At 32.5% G+C, this 18,362-nt stretch overlaps 1 protein-coding gene across 3 annotated transcripts in view; it reads left to right on the top strand.

Annotated features, from left to right (window-relative positions):
- Positions 1-18,362, top strand: part of ADAMTS6 (ADAM metallopeptidase with thrombospondin type 1 motif 6) — a 236,129-nt gene that overhangs the window by 106,488 nt on the left and 111,279 nt on the right. For all 3 annotated transcript variants that reach the window (XR_008549246.1, XM_037529678.2, XM_054688138.1), the window contains exon 10: positions 10,281-10,427. Coding sequence is in view for 2 of the 3 variants with exons in the window: in XM_037529678.2 (XP_037385575.1) it covers positions 10,281-10,427 (147 nt within the window). In the remaining variant the exon portion in view is untranslated. The remainder of the gene's footprint in view (positions 1-10,280; positions 10,428-18,362) is intronic.

Here is an 18,362-nt window from a genome sequence, read left to right as displayed (position 1 = left end):
TATTTTTTAAAGATTTATTTATTTATGCATACAAGAACTGGGGTACAGGCCGGAGGTGACGGGGGTGAGAGGATTTACCAGATACAGAGTGGGGAACAGAACAGGCAGATTGACTGAAATACACTCCTAAGGGGAGCAGTGGGCGAGTCAGGAGAGGTCTGCTGCACCATGTGGGGAGCTCCCTGGCCAGGGATCGAACTGATGCTGCAGTGGCTGTGGATAGCTTCATAGGTTGAGTCTTAACCGCTTGTGCCACCAGGGAGGCCCTTAGTTTATTTTTTAACCTCATCTTTCAAGGATCAAATTTAATGAGAACTTGAACTGAAATACTTCTGTAATGTTGGCTTTTTTTTGGTTTAAGGATCACATTTTGTGCTATGTTGAATAAAGTAAGCAGATATATTTTTGAAAAGAATATTAATTTTTTTTATCTTGCTATGCTGAATAAAAAGGTTCTCTTGGGGGCTTAAGATTCTTAAGATTTTTTTCAGATTCTAATATTATGAATTAATTTTTAAAATCCTCTTTATTGAAGACAGCTATATTCCCCATTTGAGAAAACTGTTCCTCTAGTCTGAGTCAAGAAATAGTGCTTTCTTTAATATGTCATATTTCTTCTGTTAGTCTGTAACAGACACAAAACTTGAATGTTTCATGACTTTGATAAAATGACTTATTGGTAACATAGGTGAAGCTATTTTATTGTGAGAATTGAAATGTGGTCATTGTGATGTACAAACACACATATACATACATCTTTATACATTTATATTGTAAATATGGTATTTATTTAATATATAGGCAGTCATATGTAGAGACATGTTCCCATAGCAGCTAAAATAGTAATAATAACAGAAAGATAAACCTTAGACCTTATTATAATGAAGTCTAACCATTAAATTATTTTTTTAAGTATGTATATGTATTCATATATATTACATCATTGGTCATTTTTGTACAATGTGTGATTTGTCCTCTCAGGTGTAGACCCCATAAAATTCTCACCACCAAGTCACCCATGAACCATCACCATAGTCTCTTGTGCACTTCTTCCCCCTGTTTTAAGCCATCTCCCACCCACTCCACTGCTGAATGTCTGTTTTATATATAGTTCCCTACTACTTTTGTCTTTTTTTCCCTAATCCTTTATTTGCTTCCCCTATATTCCTCCTAGAAGTGAAACCATCTAATATTTTTCTTTTTCCTTCTGGCTAATTTCACTGAGTATGATCCCTTAGAGCTCCATCCACGTTGTTGCAAATGGTGTGATTTTCTCTTTTTTGATTGCTGAATAGTATTCCATTGCGTAATATACCACATTTTCTTTATCCAGTCATTTATTTTGGGGCATTTAGGTTGTTTCCATATCTTGGCTGTTGTAAATAGTGCTGCAATAAACATAGGCGTGCAGGTTTCCTTTCAAATTAATGTTTTTGTGTCCTTTGTGTAGATTCCTAGAAGTGGAATTGCTGGGTCATATGGTAGCTCCATTTTTAGTAATTTGATGAACCTCCATACAGCTTTCCATGGTGGCTGGACCAGTTTGCATTCCCACCAGCAGTATAAGAGAGTTCCTATTTCCTCACATCCACACCAGCATTTATTGTTGCCAGTTTTTTTAATATGTGCCATTGTCACCATGTGAGGTGGTATCTCATTGTTAACCACTAAATTATTATTTTTTTTTAAGATTTATTTTATTTATACAAGAACTGGGGTATAGGCCAGATGCGCGGCAGGGTGAGAGGATTCACCAGAGACAGAGCGGGGAACAGAACAGGCAGACTGACGAAATACACTGCTGAGCGGAGGAGCGGGGAGGCAGGAGAGGTCTGCTCACCATGTGGGTTGCTCCAAGGCCGGCGGTGATCTAACTGGCACTGCAGCGGACAGCTTCACAGCGCTGTGCTCAACTGCCTGCGCCACTGGGGAGGCCCCATTAAATTATTTTAATAGTTAAGTCTTTTCTTTGATATGCACTAATGATAAAAAATAGATAAGACCAGTCTGGTAATTATTGTATTAAGTATCTGAAATTACAGCATAAAGTAAGTATACATTTGTATGTGTATTTATGTGTGTGTGTGCTGTAGAAATAATACTGTTCTTTAATTTTGTATATGATATCTTTTTAAATAACTGAGTGGTCATGAATATAATTTTACTTTTAGTGGCAGAATTTAAAGGACATTCTCTGTGTATTAGATTGTTTAACAAAATGCAAGACAGAGTTTAAAGTAAAATGATTATATAACAAAACAATGCTGATAAAATTAAGATTGCTTAGATAAAAAATTGAATTAGGCCTTCTAAGAGTTTCCTTAGCTATAAAGTATGTTGTTTGTTTTAAAATAATGTCTTATAGTTTTAAAGAGTCTCCAGACTTAATGTATATTAAAATTTATATTCAGTAACCTATGTTTATTCATTTTCATTCTTACAAATCTTCCACAAGAACCATGTACCAAAATCAAGAATAAACTGTTATTTTGTGGTACAAAATATATTAGTTTCAAAATGTTAAGAAGTTCTATGAAATAGGGTTAAATGATGTAAAATATAATCACAAATGAACTTCCTTTTTTAGATCTTAAATATAAAAAGATATGGGGCTTCCCTGGTGGCGCAAGGGGTTAAGCACCATACTATGAAGCAATCCTCAGCCTCTGCAGCATGAGTTCCATCCCTGGCCTGCCAGGGAACAACCCAAATGGTGAAGCAGACCTCTCCTTACTCGCCCGCTGTTCCCCTCAGCAGTGTATTTCAGTCAGTCTGCCTGTTCTGTTTCCCACTCTGTCTCTGGTGGATCCTCTCACCCCCCTCCACGCCCCCGCATCTCTGCCCTATACCCCAGCTCTTGTATGTGTAAATAAATAAATCTTTAAAAAAATAAAAAGATATGTATGTATGAATATATACATATACCATATGGAAGAACATTTTATTTTGTTAAATATTTTATTGTAGAAAATATTTAAGAAAAGTATTCATGTGAATAGATTTATGTATATAATAGACTCAGGTACAGAATCTTAATTTCATGAATAATTTTATATCACAGTCTCTCAGACTCAACAGCAACCACCTTGTCTCTGATTGGTGATGCTACATATTTTGACCCAAATTCTCCCCTTTTTGTCTTTTATTATGTATTATGTGATACTATTTACTTTTTATTACATTATTTACCTTTTAGGGAGAGATGCATTTATGATTCTTCCCAAATTTTGTCTCATAATTTACATTTAATAGGTTGTCTCTCTCACTCATGCAAAATTTATTTTAATTCAAAGATTTACTGAACACCTATGTATTTACCTAACACAGAATGTATTGTGAGTACAGTGATGATGAAAACCAAGCTTCTATGTTGAAGGAATACATAAATAAATTAACTTAGATATATGGAAATGGAATTGCTGGATCATAGGATAGATCTATTTTTAATATTTTGAGAAACCTCCATAGGATTAATTGTATTATTGTCAAATATCCCCCATGCCAATATCATGTTTCTTTAATTGTAGTAGGTATTGAAGTTCTCCTTTCTACAAAATCTTAATTTGTTCTGGCTTCTTACTTTTTAATATTATTTTGGAATCATAGCATTAGTTTATATGAAGAATATCTTATAGGGTATCAATTAACCTTTTTAGTGAAATAGTGCTAATAGGTGATTTGCATGATTCTTTAGTATTTTCCCTTGCACTGAATGAACACCACCTATCTTCATGATGGGTTAAAGTCTAGAACCTAGAGTGAGATGTAGTGAGAGAATCATCTAGGGAGGATTGTGCCCCAAGGAAGAGAAACTGTTGGATTGGGTTGCTGATAAAATCAGAACAAATGAAGATTGTTTCCCCCGCCCCCACACATACACACAAACACACTCATGGGATAATTGTAGTTCATAAGATTCTATGTTCTTTGAAATTGTGTTTTGGAATACTGTTTGATATGAAAAAATTATTAGTAACCAGAATTTCAAACTCACGCTTGCAGTTTTTTTCCCTAGAGAAATTAAATTACCAAAGTTGTGCATCAAATCATAATTATATCATCTTTTAATTTTAAGCCACATTTCACAGCCATCTACTTCTCTGTTCCTTTGGTCTTGACCTTGTATTTTTGGTTGTAGCACAATGTATAAGCAGCAATTGTCCTTAACAAGAATACACAAAACCATGAGTAAAGTAACACTCTAATAAAATAACTCACATAAAGTAGCTATGTGTTCCTTTACTACAGACATTAGCTTTTCCCCCCTAAATTGGTCTAGTTCCCAGTGCTTCCTGCTGTATAACCAACAGGGGTCTATTTAAAACAAATTATGTTAACTAATTAATTAAGCACGTTATATCCAGTTCACATTGTGAGAACTTTACTAGTTTAGTCTGGCAACAGTCTTAGATAAAAGTTCAGTTGGGAAATTGTCAGTATCTTGAAGTCCAGTGGATAACTGTGTATCCCCGAGAGTGAAGTATAAGGAATCCTGGGTTGCATAACCAGGAGTTGCATAATGCCAAATGGAATCTCTGCTAAAAAAAAAAAAAAAAAAAAAAGTGAAATACTTGTCAAGGTGTCAGTCCCAGGACTGGATGAAATGAGCAAGGAATTGGGTTACTAAGACTCATGGGTAAGTTTGTGCCTTTTTACCAAGAAATAGAACCAGAACCCCATTACTATAATTGCCTCATAAACTAGACCAGAACTGGACCAATAGCATGGCATATTTAGTGCTGCTGCACAAAGCTATTGGTTTCAATCTCTTTAAATTCACCCTGACAATGAACAAAATTGGTCCCAGAACTCACAAGTAGAGTTAAGCCCCCTCCTGCATGTGTGAGTTACATAATTCTCATTAAGGGTAATTAATTACAAGAACAAGGTGGGGGGAGAAAAATATGAAGTTTGTCATAGTGAGTATGGAACACATGTCAGAGTCTATGGATCCCATGCTTTACAAGAGAATGTTTGTTAGATCTGCCGTTTAATCTTATAGGTCTCCCTAGTTTATCCAATCTGAATGCAGCAGATAGATTTTTAGTTCACTTCCCTAAACCTCTAAGCTTTCCTCACCAATTATTAAAATTCTGATTATATGCTAAGTATTGTGAGTAAAACAAAATATAAAAATTACTTTTCTGTTCAGTGAAGTAGTTAGAACGTATGACTAAAGAGTTCCTTGGACAGATATCCAGTTTTACTTGTAGTATATGCATTGCCTGCTTTGAAACTCTAATAGTAACAACAAACCAACTAACCTATACATTATTTAAAAAAAGAAGTTTCTTTCATAACAGTTTTTATAAGAATGATTCACAAGACTTCTGTTCCTTTAATTCTTATTCACAGTGATTTTTATACTTAGTTTCACTGGATGCAAGATTCTTGTTAGGTATTACTTAATGTTATGTTGGTCTTTAATTGTCATCATTGAGAAATCTGAGACTAATATGATTTTTTATTATCATTAGTAATTTGTTCTTTTGTTCCAATACCCCAAAACATACCTTACTTTTGAAATCCCATAGTTTATTAGGATGTGTCAGTGTGCATTCATTCTGTGTCAGTTTTTCCTATGACATAGAATAGTTCACTCTCGATCAGATGTTAGCCATCTTTATTTCTCAAAAGTTTTCCTGCATTTGCAAAAGTTACATTCTCCAGTTTTATTATTTTGATTATTTTCTTTGGGGACAACAGTGATTCCTGTGTTGAATTCCTTTACTTTGATCCTCTTAAAATCTGTCCATTTTTATTTTATTTGCTATTTTTCGCAATTGTGGGGAATGTTTTCAGCAATTGCATAATTTTTTTGCTACCTCAACATGATCTTTTTCCTGTGATAGTTTTATTCTCCCTCCCTCCTCTCACTTTCCTCTGACGGTTCATATTTTCATCTCCTGTCTTGTGCTCCTTGATTGTTTGTATCTCTCTATTATATTCTTGTTTTTGTAAAATGATGGCATTATTAACTTTGTTCAAGTTCATATGTGGGGTCTCCCCGGTGGCGCAGGGAGTTGAGCACAGCACTGTGAAGCTGTCCTTAGGTTCTGCAGGTTTGATTCCCGGCCCGGCAGAGAGATTCCCACATGGCATGGCAGACTTCTTTCATGCCCACTGATCCCCTCAGAAGTGTATTTCGGTCATTTGCCTGTTCTGCTCCTGTTCTGTCTCTGGTGAATCTTCTCACCCTCCCGCGCCTCTGGCCTGTGTCCCAGCTCTTATATAAAAATAAATAAATCTTTTAAAAAAATTCATATGTGTCCAATTTTATCTTCCTGTAGCAACGTTTCTTTTCTGCCAAATGCCCTTCAGGATCTGTTTGCATTTCCCTGTCCTTGAAAAAAAATGTATTTCTAGATCCTACTTTCTTGTTCATTTGAATTGTACATCTTTGAATGATTTTCACTTTTCTGGATGAACTATTTGTAGAAGATTTATGTTGGGTGGGTTCAAAGCTACTTCTAAGCAGGAGTTATTAATGATAAACAGAATTGTATGAGGTTCAAGTTTTGAACCATGTATCCTTGTAAAACTTTTCCTTTCCTCACTAACAGAGTGCTTCCTGCAAATATGGTTTGTGTGACTCCCCACTTAACTCACTCTATTCTTTATCTGGCATCTAGATAATTATATATTCCAACAGTTTGCACCCTTATTCCAATTTTTCATAAGGAGAGAATGTTATTTTTTCCCCACAGATTGTTGTATTTTGGAGAAACATGCTCTGATCCTTTCAGCTTAGATCTTCAGTTATGATCCTCTCTGTCTTTCTGCATTCATCTTTGACTTTTCAGTATTCATACATTATGAGATTGTATTTTAAGGTTTAAACGTTTTCTACTCTTCATTAGATGGAGAGTTTTTTCACTTACAACTTTTGGAGACTATCTTAGGAAAAGGGGGAAAGCTTTTTACTCAACAGTGTGGAAATATGAAGTGACCCTTAAACTTTTAGGACAGGAGCAGAAATAATTAGATGTGAGAAAGGAAATTTCTGGTCTTTGACTTATGTCTACTAGGAAATTTAGTTGCAAATCTTTATTCATTATTTCCTGGGAAGGAAACAATACAAGAAACCTATTTTGTTTCCATAGACATAATTGAGAATTTAGGCTTCATTTTCTGAAAATTAAAACTAATTTTAAGGACTTTGCTTTTTAGGATTGCTTAACTGGCTATAATTGGGTATATTATTCTAATCAACCAAAAAATTCTCTTATTGGCTATGAAATTAGATTTTACTCTACTCTTAAGCTAGTAAGTCAGATAATTATTGTTGCCTAGATGCTAACAAGGCATGAGATTCCTGGGTCAGAGACAACAGATTTCATTACTTATAGCTCAGCAAGCAGCATGAACATCAACATATTCCTTTGGCTCCTCTTGGCCCCATATCCCATGTGGAAACACGGTATGGTCCAGATGAATGTTGCACATACAGTGGGTTTGCATCAAAATTGAGAAACATTGAACTTGGTGACTCTACCATTTTTCTAAACAGTAGTGAGTAGAACTGCTCTTTGTCTAAGGAGAATTTCACCTTGTTTCTCCAGTTATCCTGAGAAGCAGCCTGAGTAAAGAGCAAGCAATCAGGCCTAGTAGACATGGCATACCCAGCAAGATATGGGTAATCACAAGAGATGAAAAGAAGACTCTGTCTGTCATCACACCTCTTTCTCTCTCTTTCTGCTCTTAAAACCCTCCACAAATCATTACATTTACATAACCTGTAATGTTTTATTCAGCACATAAAAGCAACCAAAGAGGTGTTCTCTTAGCAGTGTTCACCTATCAGGATGGGTCCCAGGTTTCCCAAACTCTCTTCTGTTCTTTTTTGGAAAGCTTGCTATTTTTGAAACTTAAGATAGATCTCTGTATCTATGTATCTATGTGTCTATGTATCTATGTATCTATCTATCTATAATTTAGCAACTATTTATCCATCTAACAACTATTTATCCATCAGTAGTTCTTGGCCCAACATAGTTATCCATATGTGTACATGCTTCACTCATGCTCTCTCAAATACTTTTTAAAAATATATACACTTGAATTTAAATGCCATAGCAATTTGATACCTGTCATTATGCATTTGAAAGAAACACAGATTCTTTTTTAGTCAAAGTATATGTAGTTTTTTCCTCCTTTAATTCAATTTTTGTTTCTCCTTTCCCTTCTATCATATTATCATAATAAATATTTTTATCCTAATAAATATTTTATTATCTTTTACTAAATTTTTAAATGAAATTTTATGCTTAAAAGTAGTTTAAATTACATCAAATATCTAAAAATATCTCTATTATAAAAGTATGCAAATTGCAGTCACCTTAAGAAAATTTCCTGTGATCATAAAGAAAATTTTTTCTGTGTTATATATTTATAACATTACAACCATGATTACTTAATGATTGATCAGAAAAGCATATATCAATTATATACCTTAATGAATAATCAATAAAAAAGTAAAAGTTATTAGAAGAAACATCTTCAACTAGGCCTATTTTTGAAGTAATGAATTTATCTCTATGCTGGAATGAGGCAGCAGGGCAAAGAGGTTCGCTCATGCGTACTGATGTCAAATGAGAAGATTATTGTTGTTCTAGGAAGGTTATTTGATGTTTCGGTTTTGGGCTCTGCATACTCTCATATACTTTTCTTTCTTTGCTTGTGTTAGTTTTGCTACCTCAGTTACTAGTTCCTCTTTCTTGTCCCCCCAATATATGGACATTTATATATATATATATATATATATATATATTCATTATAACTCTCTCATGTTTATTATGAAGGCCACTTCTTCTGCTTCCGAAACATGCTTCAAATCTAATCCCACCTCTCTGTTTAGTGCCCTAGTCAGATCAACAAATTAATGATCTTCTAGCTGTTCTCCCCTGCCCTATTCTCTTTCTGCTCCAGCGTCTCCACTGTAGAATTACTATATAATAACCTGTCAAAAATATAAACACCATATTGTACTCAGTTTTCAGTTTTCTCTTATTTATAAATCTTTTTTTGTTGTTGTTTATTTTATTTATTTATTTTTAAAGATTTATTTATTTTATTTATACAAGCACTGGGTATAGTCAGAAGCGTGGGAGGGTGAGAGAATTCACCAGAGCCAGAGCGGGGAGCAGAGCAGGCAGAAGGACCGAAGTACACTGCTGAGGGGAGCAGCGGGCAGCAGGAGAGGTCTGTGCGCCATGTGGGACCCTCCTCTGGTGGCCGGGGAGCAGCCGGGGATTGAACCGGTGGTGCAAAGGCTGCGGGCAGCTTCGCAACCCAGCGCTCAACCGCTGCGCCACCAGGGAGGCCCACTTATAAATCTTTGATGACTCTCCCCAGCCAAAAGTATTAATACTCTTACTTTCATTTATTATCTTATAATTACCAGTTCTCAACTCCTTTCCAAATTTTTTTTCCAGCAACTATCTCATTGTCATATAAATTACTTATTTCCTTGAACACATACCATGGTACATTTATTAGAATGTCACAATGGAGACAGAACTATTTTTTTAATAATGACCTAAACATCTGGCTACCTATGAAGAAAAGTTACTCATATGCAGTATTGTGAATTATCACTAGGATATGTTTTTAGATCAAATTGATAACACTAAGCTCTAGAACACAAGAGAAACGGATCAAGAAAAACCTTGGAAAATGAGGGGAGGGCATGGTAAAGAAAACCATATACCTTCAATCTTTAATTGTATCAAGATTTTTCAAAAGGTATTTTAAAAACACTGATACATAAAAATTAAATGTGTATTTAATTCTCCTTTATCCATGGGAATAAGAAAAAGGACTTAGGTGTTTGGTCTATACCTAGAACTTAGTAGATCATAACCATGTTTGTATAATTCCTTCTTTAGTTCATCATGAGGTAGTTTGAAGTCTAGTATATTAAAAGGCAGGTTCTACTAACAATTATAACATTTACGGTGTGAGATTTAATAGGTTATCTATCTTATCTATAACATGAGAGGTAATATATATTTCTTATATGCTCAAGGTAAGATTGTATCATGGAGATAACATTTCACAGTGTGTAATAATTTTAAAGATTTTAGAAATGTATTGATTTATTCTGTAGTATCTTTAACATTAATCCTACGTTTCCTTGGAGGATGAGGTCTGTCTTGATGGAAGACATATATTGATAATGCTAATAAATGATCAAATAAAGAAATAAAGGATGTATTTGTTTTATTATTTTTTCTTACTTTTTCTTTTGTGTTTCTTGTGTTTCTTCTTTGTTAAAACAGTTTTGGTATGAACCATGATGGAATTGGAAATTCTTGCGGGACAAAAGGTCATGAGGCTGCAAAGCTTATGGCTGCTCACATTACTGCAAATACCAATCCTTTTTCCTGGTCTGCCTGCAGTCGAGACTATATCACCAGTTTTCTAGAGTAAGTAATCTCTGCAGAGTGATGATGAATTGCTCCAGAAGCCATTGGTAGAAGTCTAATATGTAGTACCTCAGGTTTTGCATAATGAGTAAATTTTATGGTACCCAGTGATATTTCAGGCTGTTCCTCAAATAGTTTAATATATCATTGTAGTAAATTTTTCCCCTTAGAACAGGTACTTACTGAATAGTAAGAAGAACTAGAGCAAGGATATATGAAGGCTTGATAATGTATTAGAACTGTTGAGTAAATGGCAATCAATGTCAGAAAGAATTTAGATTTACTTGTTCTCGTAGATCATAGCCAAGCATTAATTCAGTGACTATATATTTTGTTGGTTGAAAAACTGAATGTGATAGGCATGTTGAAGTATCTAATAGTAACAACAACAACAAAAACCCCAACCCCCAGAAATGAAAATGAGAAAATACAAATTTGCGTCTGAAAATTTATCAAGCGGCTTTTTTTTTTTTTAACTGTTTGGAAGCTTCTTTGATGGTTCTTTAATATATATCCTAAGAATTTGTATTTAAATGTGAAGAATATAAATGAGTTCAGGTATAACTGTTAAGCAAAGGAGATGTTCTATATCTCACCTGCCTAGGGCTTCAGAATTGGACTTTGGTAACAGATAGAGTTAGGTTTTACTTTCTGTGTTTAAAATCTCAGGCATGTTATCTAAACTTTTCATTTTCAGTGAAATGAAAATTTATTTAACTCGTTTATTTAAATTTATTTAACTCATTGGTTAAATAAGTTTAGGTATTTACACTTACATACTAGGTTGTTATCTATGTAATTGTGTAGAATACTGTAGTGTATATAAAACACTTGATAGCAGTAAATATTTTAAGTAATATCAGAGTTTCAAACTTTGCTACTGTATCATTACTTTCAACTATTTTGGACACTTTTCTCTTGGGAAGGAGAGGTAAAATGCTGTGCTAAGAGTCATACATGAAGATGGTCAAGCAATAAAAATTCTTCTTAAATTTTTCCCATGTTTAGAGTTCACATTAATATGATTAGAGTATAACTTTTTAAAATTTGGATATGTTTATATGCTAACAATATTTATTAAAATATTGGTTTATATTTTCAGATCATATCATATCTTTGCTTGCCCAAGCAAGAAGTTTTAATTTACTTAGCATAATGCTTTGTTTAAAGATCAAACAATGAATGTTTTAAGTGGGCTCTTTTGAATTAATTCATATAATAATGCAGTTGAAAGAATTGGAAATTTGTTTCAGAAAGCAGTTTTTCTGAATAACCATACTATAAGCTAAAAAATGTTAATATTATGAATAATTATAATACTTGCGTAGTGACAAAACTAGGTAAAGGGCTATAAAGATAAATCACAGAGAATTTGTGTTAATTTATACTTTTGGTAGACTTTAGAAGAAAGCACTAGCAATATTTTCCATGATGTTTTTTAATGTGATCACTATGCCTATATTTTAAACATTGTTGAAGATACACTCTTCCTAGAAATCAAGCCAGATCTGGAATTTCTCCTTTCATTTTTCTCATGTTTTTGTCATGGACTCTGTGTGTCTGTCACCAGAAAGTTAAATTGTAAAACAGGGTCAGTATACCTGTGCATTTCCCTTCTTTTCTTTTTATCCCAATTATCATCTTCTGTCTCCTTTATGCTATATCTATGGCACATTCCATTTATTAGGACCGTCTCTCTATCCTAAATGCAAGTATCAGATTTGATGTCTTATCAGAACCTCATATTTGAAAACATTTTAGAAAAGGGAATTCCTAATTGGTGATAAAATACAGTTAAGAAATCACCCCTGATTTGATGAGAGATGGAAAATTATAACTAGTTCCAATAAAAGTGTTCTATGGAATTAATTTTTGAAAAATCAATCCCAGAAGCAGTATTTTTAGCCTTACTGCCTCTTTGCGTTTTGTATATGTAAGCACATTAGTGTCAACCAGTTTCTAATGTATTTATTTATCCTGTTTCTTACAAAAATATTTCTGGTGTGCTTCCTCATGGGAGTGCTTACAAAGTAAAGCCATTAGTAAAAGATAGCTATGAAAGACAATGGACAGAGAGTTGGGAAAGTTAACTCTTCTCTTCCTTTAACAATAGAAAAACAGCTCTGATTATAATCTGACCAAGGAATAAAGGTTTTTTAAAAACAAGGCCCTTTAAAAGGTCAGGTCACTGAGCACAAAGACATAATAGCAACTTTTTTGAATTTCTTTGTTCCTTTTTATTAATACAGTAGACTTAATTGCTTTAACAGCCATGTGTGGTGTTTTAAAAAATCCAGTGATATCTTGATCAGCAATTAAGATTACATTAATGATTTATAGTTGGCTTGAAAAGGCTCATAACATTTTATTTTAGTTTCTCTTCTCAAGAAAATTCTTGAAAGATAAGTTGTTTAGGACCTGCAACCCAGCCAGCAAAATGCATTTACTTTCTCTCCTCAGTGAGTGTATAGAGCAAAGATAATGGTGGATTTTAATGATGATTTATGGAGATTCACTATTCACTATGTGCAACTGAAAATTCCATGGCCTTTAAATGCCAGTCGAATAAAAATCTCTGGTGTCATTCTGAAACACTAGGTACTATTTATCAATCAGGAGATGGTGTTTACCAACTCCCAATATTTTTTTTCAGATTTCTTAAACTCGGTGATTCAATAAGTGGTTCATGAATCGCCCAGAAGCCGTCCTGATTAAATAATAAAGAACCCATTTCCGTTAAAATGGACGTGTTATGCCAGCTTCTGATGTTTTCGACGACGGCTTTGCAGGTAGTGTCCTTCCTATCTGCCTGCGGGACTTTATTTATTTATTTATTGAGAAAATAGAGAAAGATGAACCTGGTATTACGGCTCACACTCATTGATGACTATGGGCTAATTCACCAGGCAGCGGAAGGCAGCCACGAATAATTTAGGTCAGTTTTCCATACATTTTCCACCACTTATTAGTAGCATGGAGTAATCGCATATAGTTTTCAAAAGTTTTGCGGCCTCTGTGAATTTACTCTTGCTCTATTTAAATAAAAGTCTGTTAAATTGTTTGAACTGTCAGAAATCCATAACAAAATTTCGTACCATGACAAATTAAATATAGACTAATAATTTTCACAGATAGGATATAACAGCTGAAGAAGAGAGAAGTGATAGGATAGTTGAAGATGAACTAGGAAGAGTTACAGGAGAAGTGATAAAAGATGAACAGGATGGACCAGGCATTTCCTCTGTAACAATTACTTTTGAAGTTCAATGTCAATAATCTATTAGGTGGAAAATAGTTTATAGATGGGAGCTCTTATTTCTGTAAACCCAATAAACATCTTAGAAAAATAGGTCTCTCCTTCTTCCATTTATCTGACATATTTTGGGAATTTGACATATTTATGGATATTTTGAATTCAGATAGTTTTTTTTTATACTGGAAGCCTCCTGTTCACTTGTACTCAAGTATCTCTGGCAAAAGAGAAGGTAATGTATTATTAATTTTGGAAGATAGGTAGAGTAGTTTATGAGAACATAGATGATATCAACCTAATTCATTTTTTGCTTAATTTGGATATATTGAACAACATTGTGGAAAAAATAGTCAATGGCATTAAATGTTAACTTTTTGTTGTTGTTGTTAAAAGACTGTTAAGATATACAGAAAGATTTGTAGTTTAGATTGACCCACTGTGTTGTAAACTGAGGTCTGTACCTTATAGTATAGTAGCTTATGTAAAAAATAAATCTAAAATTATAATTAAGAGTATATCCTCATGTGTCTGGAAACAAAGCCAAGAGTGCATATTTTACATAGGGGTCTATAAATTTTAGCTGAATACTCAACTCTGGCTCATGTTCCTTTTTCAAGGTTAATTTTTGAACTATGTAAATAAGACTTCTCTAAATTAAAAGTAGATTGCATAAAATATAACTTTGCTATCATCCTATAATGATTTCTGGAAATGTAAACATACTTTGATAGACTAAGAATTTTATAACCAAAGAAAAAGCATGCTCTCAAGCTAATATATTTTGCCTTGTCTTAAAATAATAAACAAAAGAGTCTATTTGCATTAGATCTATATTGCTTTAGATATTAATCAGAATTGGGCTGTTAATTATAATATATGTGGTATTATGAAAATAATCATATTCCACTTTTTTATGAATTCAGTTTTGCTCTGCATAATATATCTATATTTAACAACATGAAGTTACAATAACACTTCATGGATGGAAACTACCAAGGGATCTTCATTTATTTACTGATGAGTAAAGTTTATGTTTTCTGAGTAGAAAGTATACCAAGGCACAAACCATCTATTTTAAAAGCAGGCTTTTTAGCAAGTATTTTAAAATTTAGTAGAAGAAAAAGTACATTTAAAAGGGAAAAAGACTTTTTGCTTGAAGTGTTTGATAGAAAATTCAAGGTTTATATAGAATATCAATACTATTATTATTTTGACATATTAACATAAATAACAGCTCAGCATTAAAAGAATTGTATCATTACTTTGATTAGCTAGAACCCTCAGTTAAGTAAAAATTACTCATAATATCTATCTTGTTAAAAGGAGACAATAACAAAATATAAGATAATAATAACTCATGTAATATTCTTTAAAAAAAAGAAAATTATTTGTACTAGGAAATATGGGAAAATTGTACTGGAACATTGTACAGAATATTCATATCAGCATAATTTGGAACTTCTAGAATTAGAAATAATCCAAATGTTTCTAAGTAGACGAATGTATAAGTAATTGTGGCACAGTCTTAAGTGGAATATTAAAGAACTATGTAAAGTAAACAAATTACAGTTACACATACCAACATGAATGATCTGACATTCATAATACTGAGCAAAAGAATAGTCACCAAAGAAGATCTCTAATATGACTCCATTTACGTAGAGTTTAAAAACGTGTATGATTAATTAGGGGATAAATAATTACTAACAAAAGCAAAGAAATCATTGCTTTAAAAGTCAGAACATTAGGTACTTTGGGGGAGGAAAAGTTAGGGGCATGATTGGGATTGAGTTTTTGGGAATTTCCTAAGAAGAAATGAAAATCACTTTCAGAATTAAATGTATATCTTTCAGATTTATGTCTTCTACTTTCTATACCTGCATTTGTGATATTACAAATTGTGGTTGATGATTCAGGTATGGAATTATCCAGGATTGTTAATTTCTAAATTAATAATTATTACTTATGTCCTATAGATTTAACTTACTTGAAAATAGCAAGACAGTAGCAGACAATTTTTAGAAGCATTATGCAAAAAGTTTTTCTGTTGTTGCTTAATCTTCAGTTAAGAATTAAAATATGAAAGCTACTCCATCCCCCAACAACTTTAATCAAGCTCTTACAAGATATTATAGGAGGAAAATATATAGTACATTTTCTCCCTGAAATATAAAAACAATGTAAATCGGTCGTGTAGATGACCTCATGCTTGTTTTCTTGGAGTTAATAATGGTAGGTAAGAAATCTGACTTGCAAGTATTGATAATTTGTACAAATGTAGCCGAACCCATTTCAAAAGGCCTTGTTGATTCCTCATTCCTAAGTACATGTTCATTTTGAAAAAGATCTATGTGATTTGATTCTTTGCTAATTTTTTATTTCATAGTGTACTTTATTCTTCTTTATATATTTAAAAATATACTGGAAAAGTAGACCAAGACTTATTTAGATATTTAGTTAGAACAGATTGATTAAAAAATAAAAAAAGTGCTTCCAAAGAAGTAAAACAAAATACACTTTTAGAGTAAATTGTCTCCGAAGAATTTAGACAGAGGTGACCACAGTGTTCGTCACTCTTTGTTGTCTGAAGTCCCCTGTAATGGTCATCTGATTTTTTTTTTTTAAGAAACATTTAAAAGAATGATTAAAACACCATTCATATCTGGGAATAAGAATTTTGAATTAAATAATTATTCTTCCTTCCACTTGGGATAACAGTTTTCAGTTTGCTATCAGGAAAGAATTTTTCCTTGGGGTATCTATTCTTAACCTCTGTTTGGGGGCCCCCACAATTCTTTTTTTTTTTTTTTAGCTTAAGTTATATGTAACAATTTTTAATAGATTTTGAATTGCTGCCACTTAGGTGAATATATCTCATACTTTCTTTTTTATGTTATTGGCAAGTATTTTTATCTATAGGATACTGTACTTAATTACTTCAATATACAGCTTTAAAGCTTTTCCATTGATTTGTAGCTTGATATTTATAGCTTGATATAACTTTCATCTTTACTACATTTCTAACTCCTTTCTTAAAGACTTTTATAATTTTGTTGTAGATAGAGGTGGAACTGATATTTTAGAAGGAAAATTAAGGGATTAAACTAGTAATCATCTCACAAATACGCCATATATCAAAATGGTCTTCCATAATAATTTTCAAGTTTGATCTCTTTATAATTAAACTCAATATAAAAATTTGAATTTATTAATAGAACTGTATTTGCTCAAAATTCATATACCTATATAGATTAAAGATGTTTTATATAATAAAATTTTTGAAACTTGCTATTTTAAAAATTCATCTAGAAATAATTTTTCTTACTGAGGTCCATGCAAATTTCTAAATGTTCAGTATACAAAAAGAAAAAAAATTTGTTATGAAAACTAGTAAGTTGGATGAAAATAGTTCTTTTTTGTTAGTTAGGTATCTTGAGCAGTGACAAGTGAAATGATTGCAATACCTATAATTAGTACTACATATAATGTTATTTAAATATTTTTATTGATTAGAAAATGAATCAAGGAAAGGAAAAGGGTGAACAGGAGATAGCATTCTATTCCTTGGGTCTTTGAATCGATTACCTTGTAAATAGCATGGTTCAGTTTTTTTAAGGTATTGATCTGATTCTATGCAACTAGACATTTTTATATAGCAAATTAACTTTTGCATTTAAGAATGATAAAATTTTAAGTGAATATGAAACTCATTTTTATACATTGTTCTTTCTTAGTTATCTATAAATGAAAATTTGTACTATCCTCAATAATAGTTGAGAAACTTCTACTTGTGAAATTATTTTCCTTTGGCAAAGTGGATGGAAAAGATTTGGGAAAAAAAAACACAAGTGCTGGCACAATTTACAGGAATGTTGGAAAAAATTTTTAAATGTTGGCATAGGAATTCTTTAAAAATTCTAACTTACTCACATGTGAAATGAAAGTAAAAAAGCATCTGTCCTATTTTATGCACACTGACTAAATAAAAATGAACAATTATATTTAGTAAAGTATAAAACTCTTTAAACTAAGGTATTCTGTCTGGCTTTTGGCGATCTTTATGTTATTTGTTCCGCTGAATTAAAATATTATGTTTGAGTGCAAGCATACTTTGAAAAGCAGAAATTATAGAGAACATTCTCTTTTCCAACTCTGATGACCCAGATGAAATATGAAATTTCTGAGAGACTAAACACATCTAATATACTTGAGAGGAGAACTTTGGATCTTGGCCTTATCTGTCATTCAGCCCATTTATTATTGAAATATTTCAAGAGTCTTTGGACATGTCTTACCACAGCATCTATTGTTCTGCCCAAGGTGCAAGTATATCGATTAGGTCTTTAAGGATTACAACCACAATTTAAAAAATTTTCCATATTTTATGTTTTTAATTCTACTACCAAATGTGATTATATTTTCACTGAAAACAAACAGGAAACTTAGAGCAAAGTGAAATTCTGCTTTTGTTCCCTTCGAAATTAGTTTAAATCAATGTTTTAAAGGCCAACATGACATTTTCAGATTGCTGTCTAAAATGCTTTTATTGTATCTTGTGCTGGAAAAAAATGTTGAAACTGTTGTTCAGTTTTCAGTAAGGCCATTCTAGTTTGTCATGTGGTTATTTATTACTAGAATGTATTGTTTTTCATGTATTGTTATTAAAACTAAGAACTCAACTC

This window comes from Talpa occidentalis, unplaced genomic scaffold (assembly GCF_014898055.3).
Source record: "Talpa occidentalis isolate TD23 unplaced genomic scaffold, MPIMG_talOcc4v2.1 talOcc4.6, whole genome shotgun sequence".
NCBI lineage: Eukaryota > Metazoa > Chordata > Mammalia > Eulipotyphla > Talpidae > Talpa > Talpa occidentalis.
This window is presented reverse-complemented; position numbering and strand designations above follow the sequence as displayed.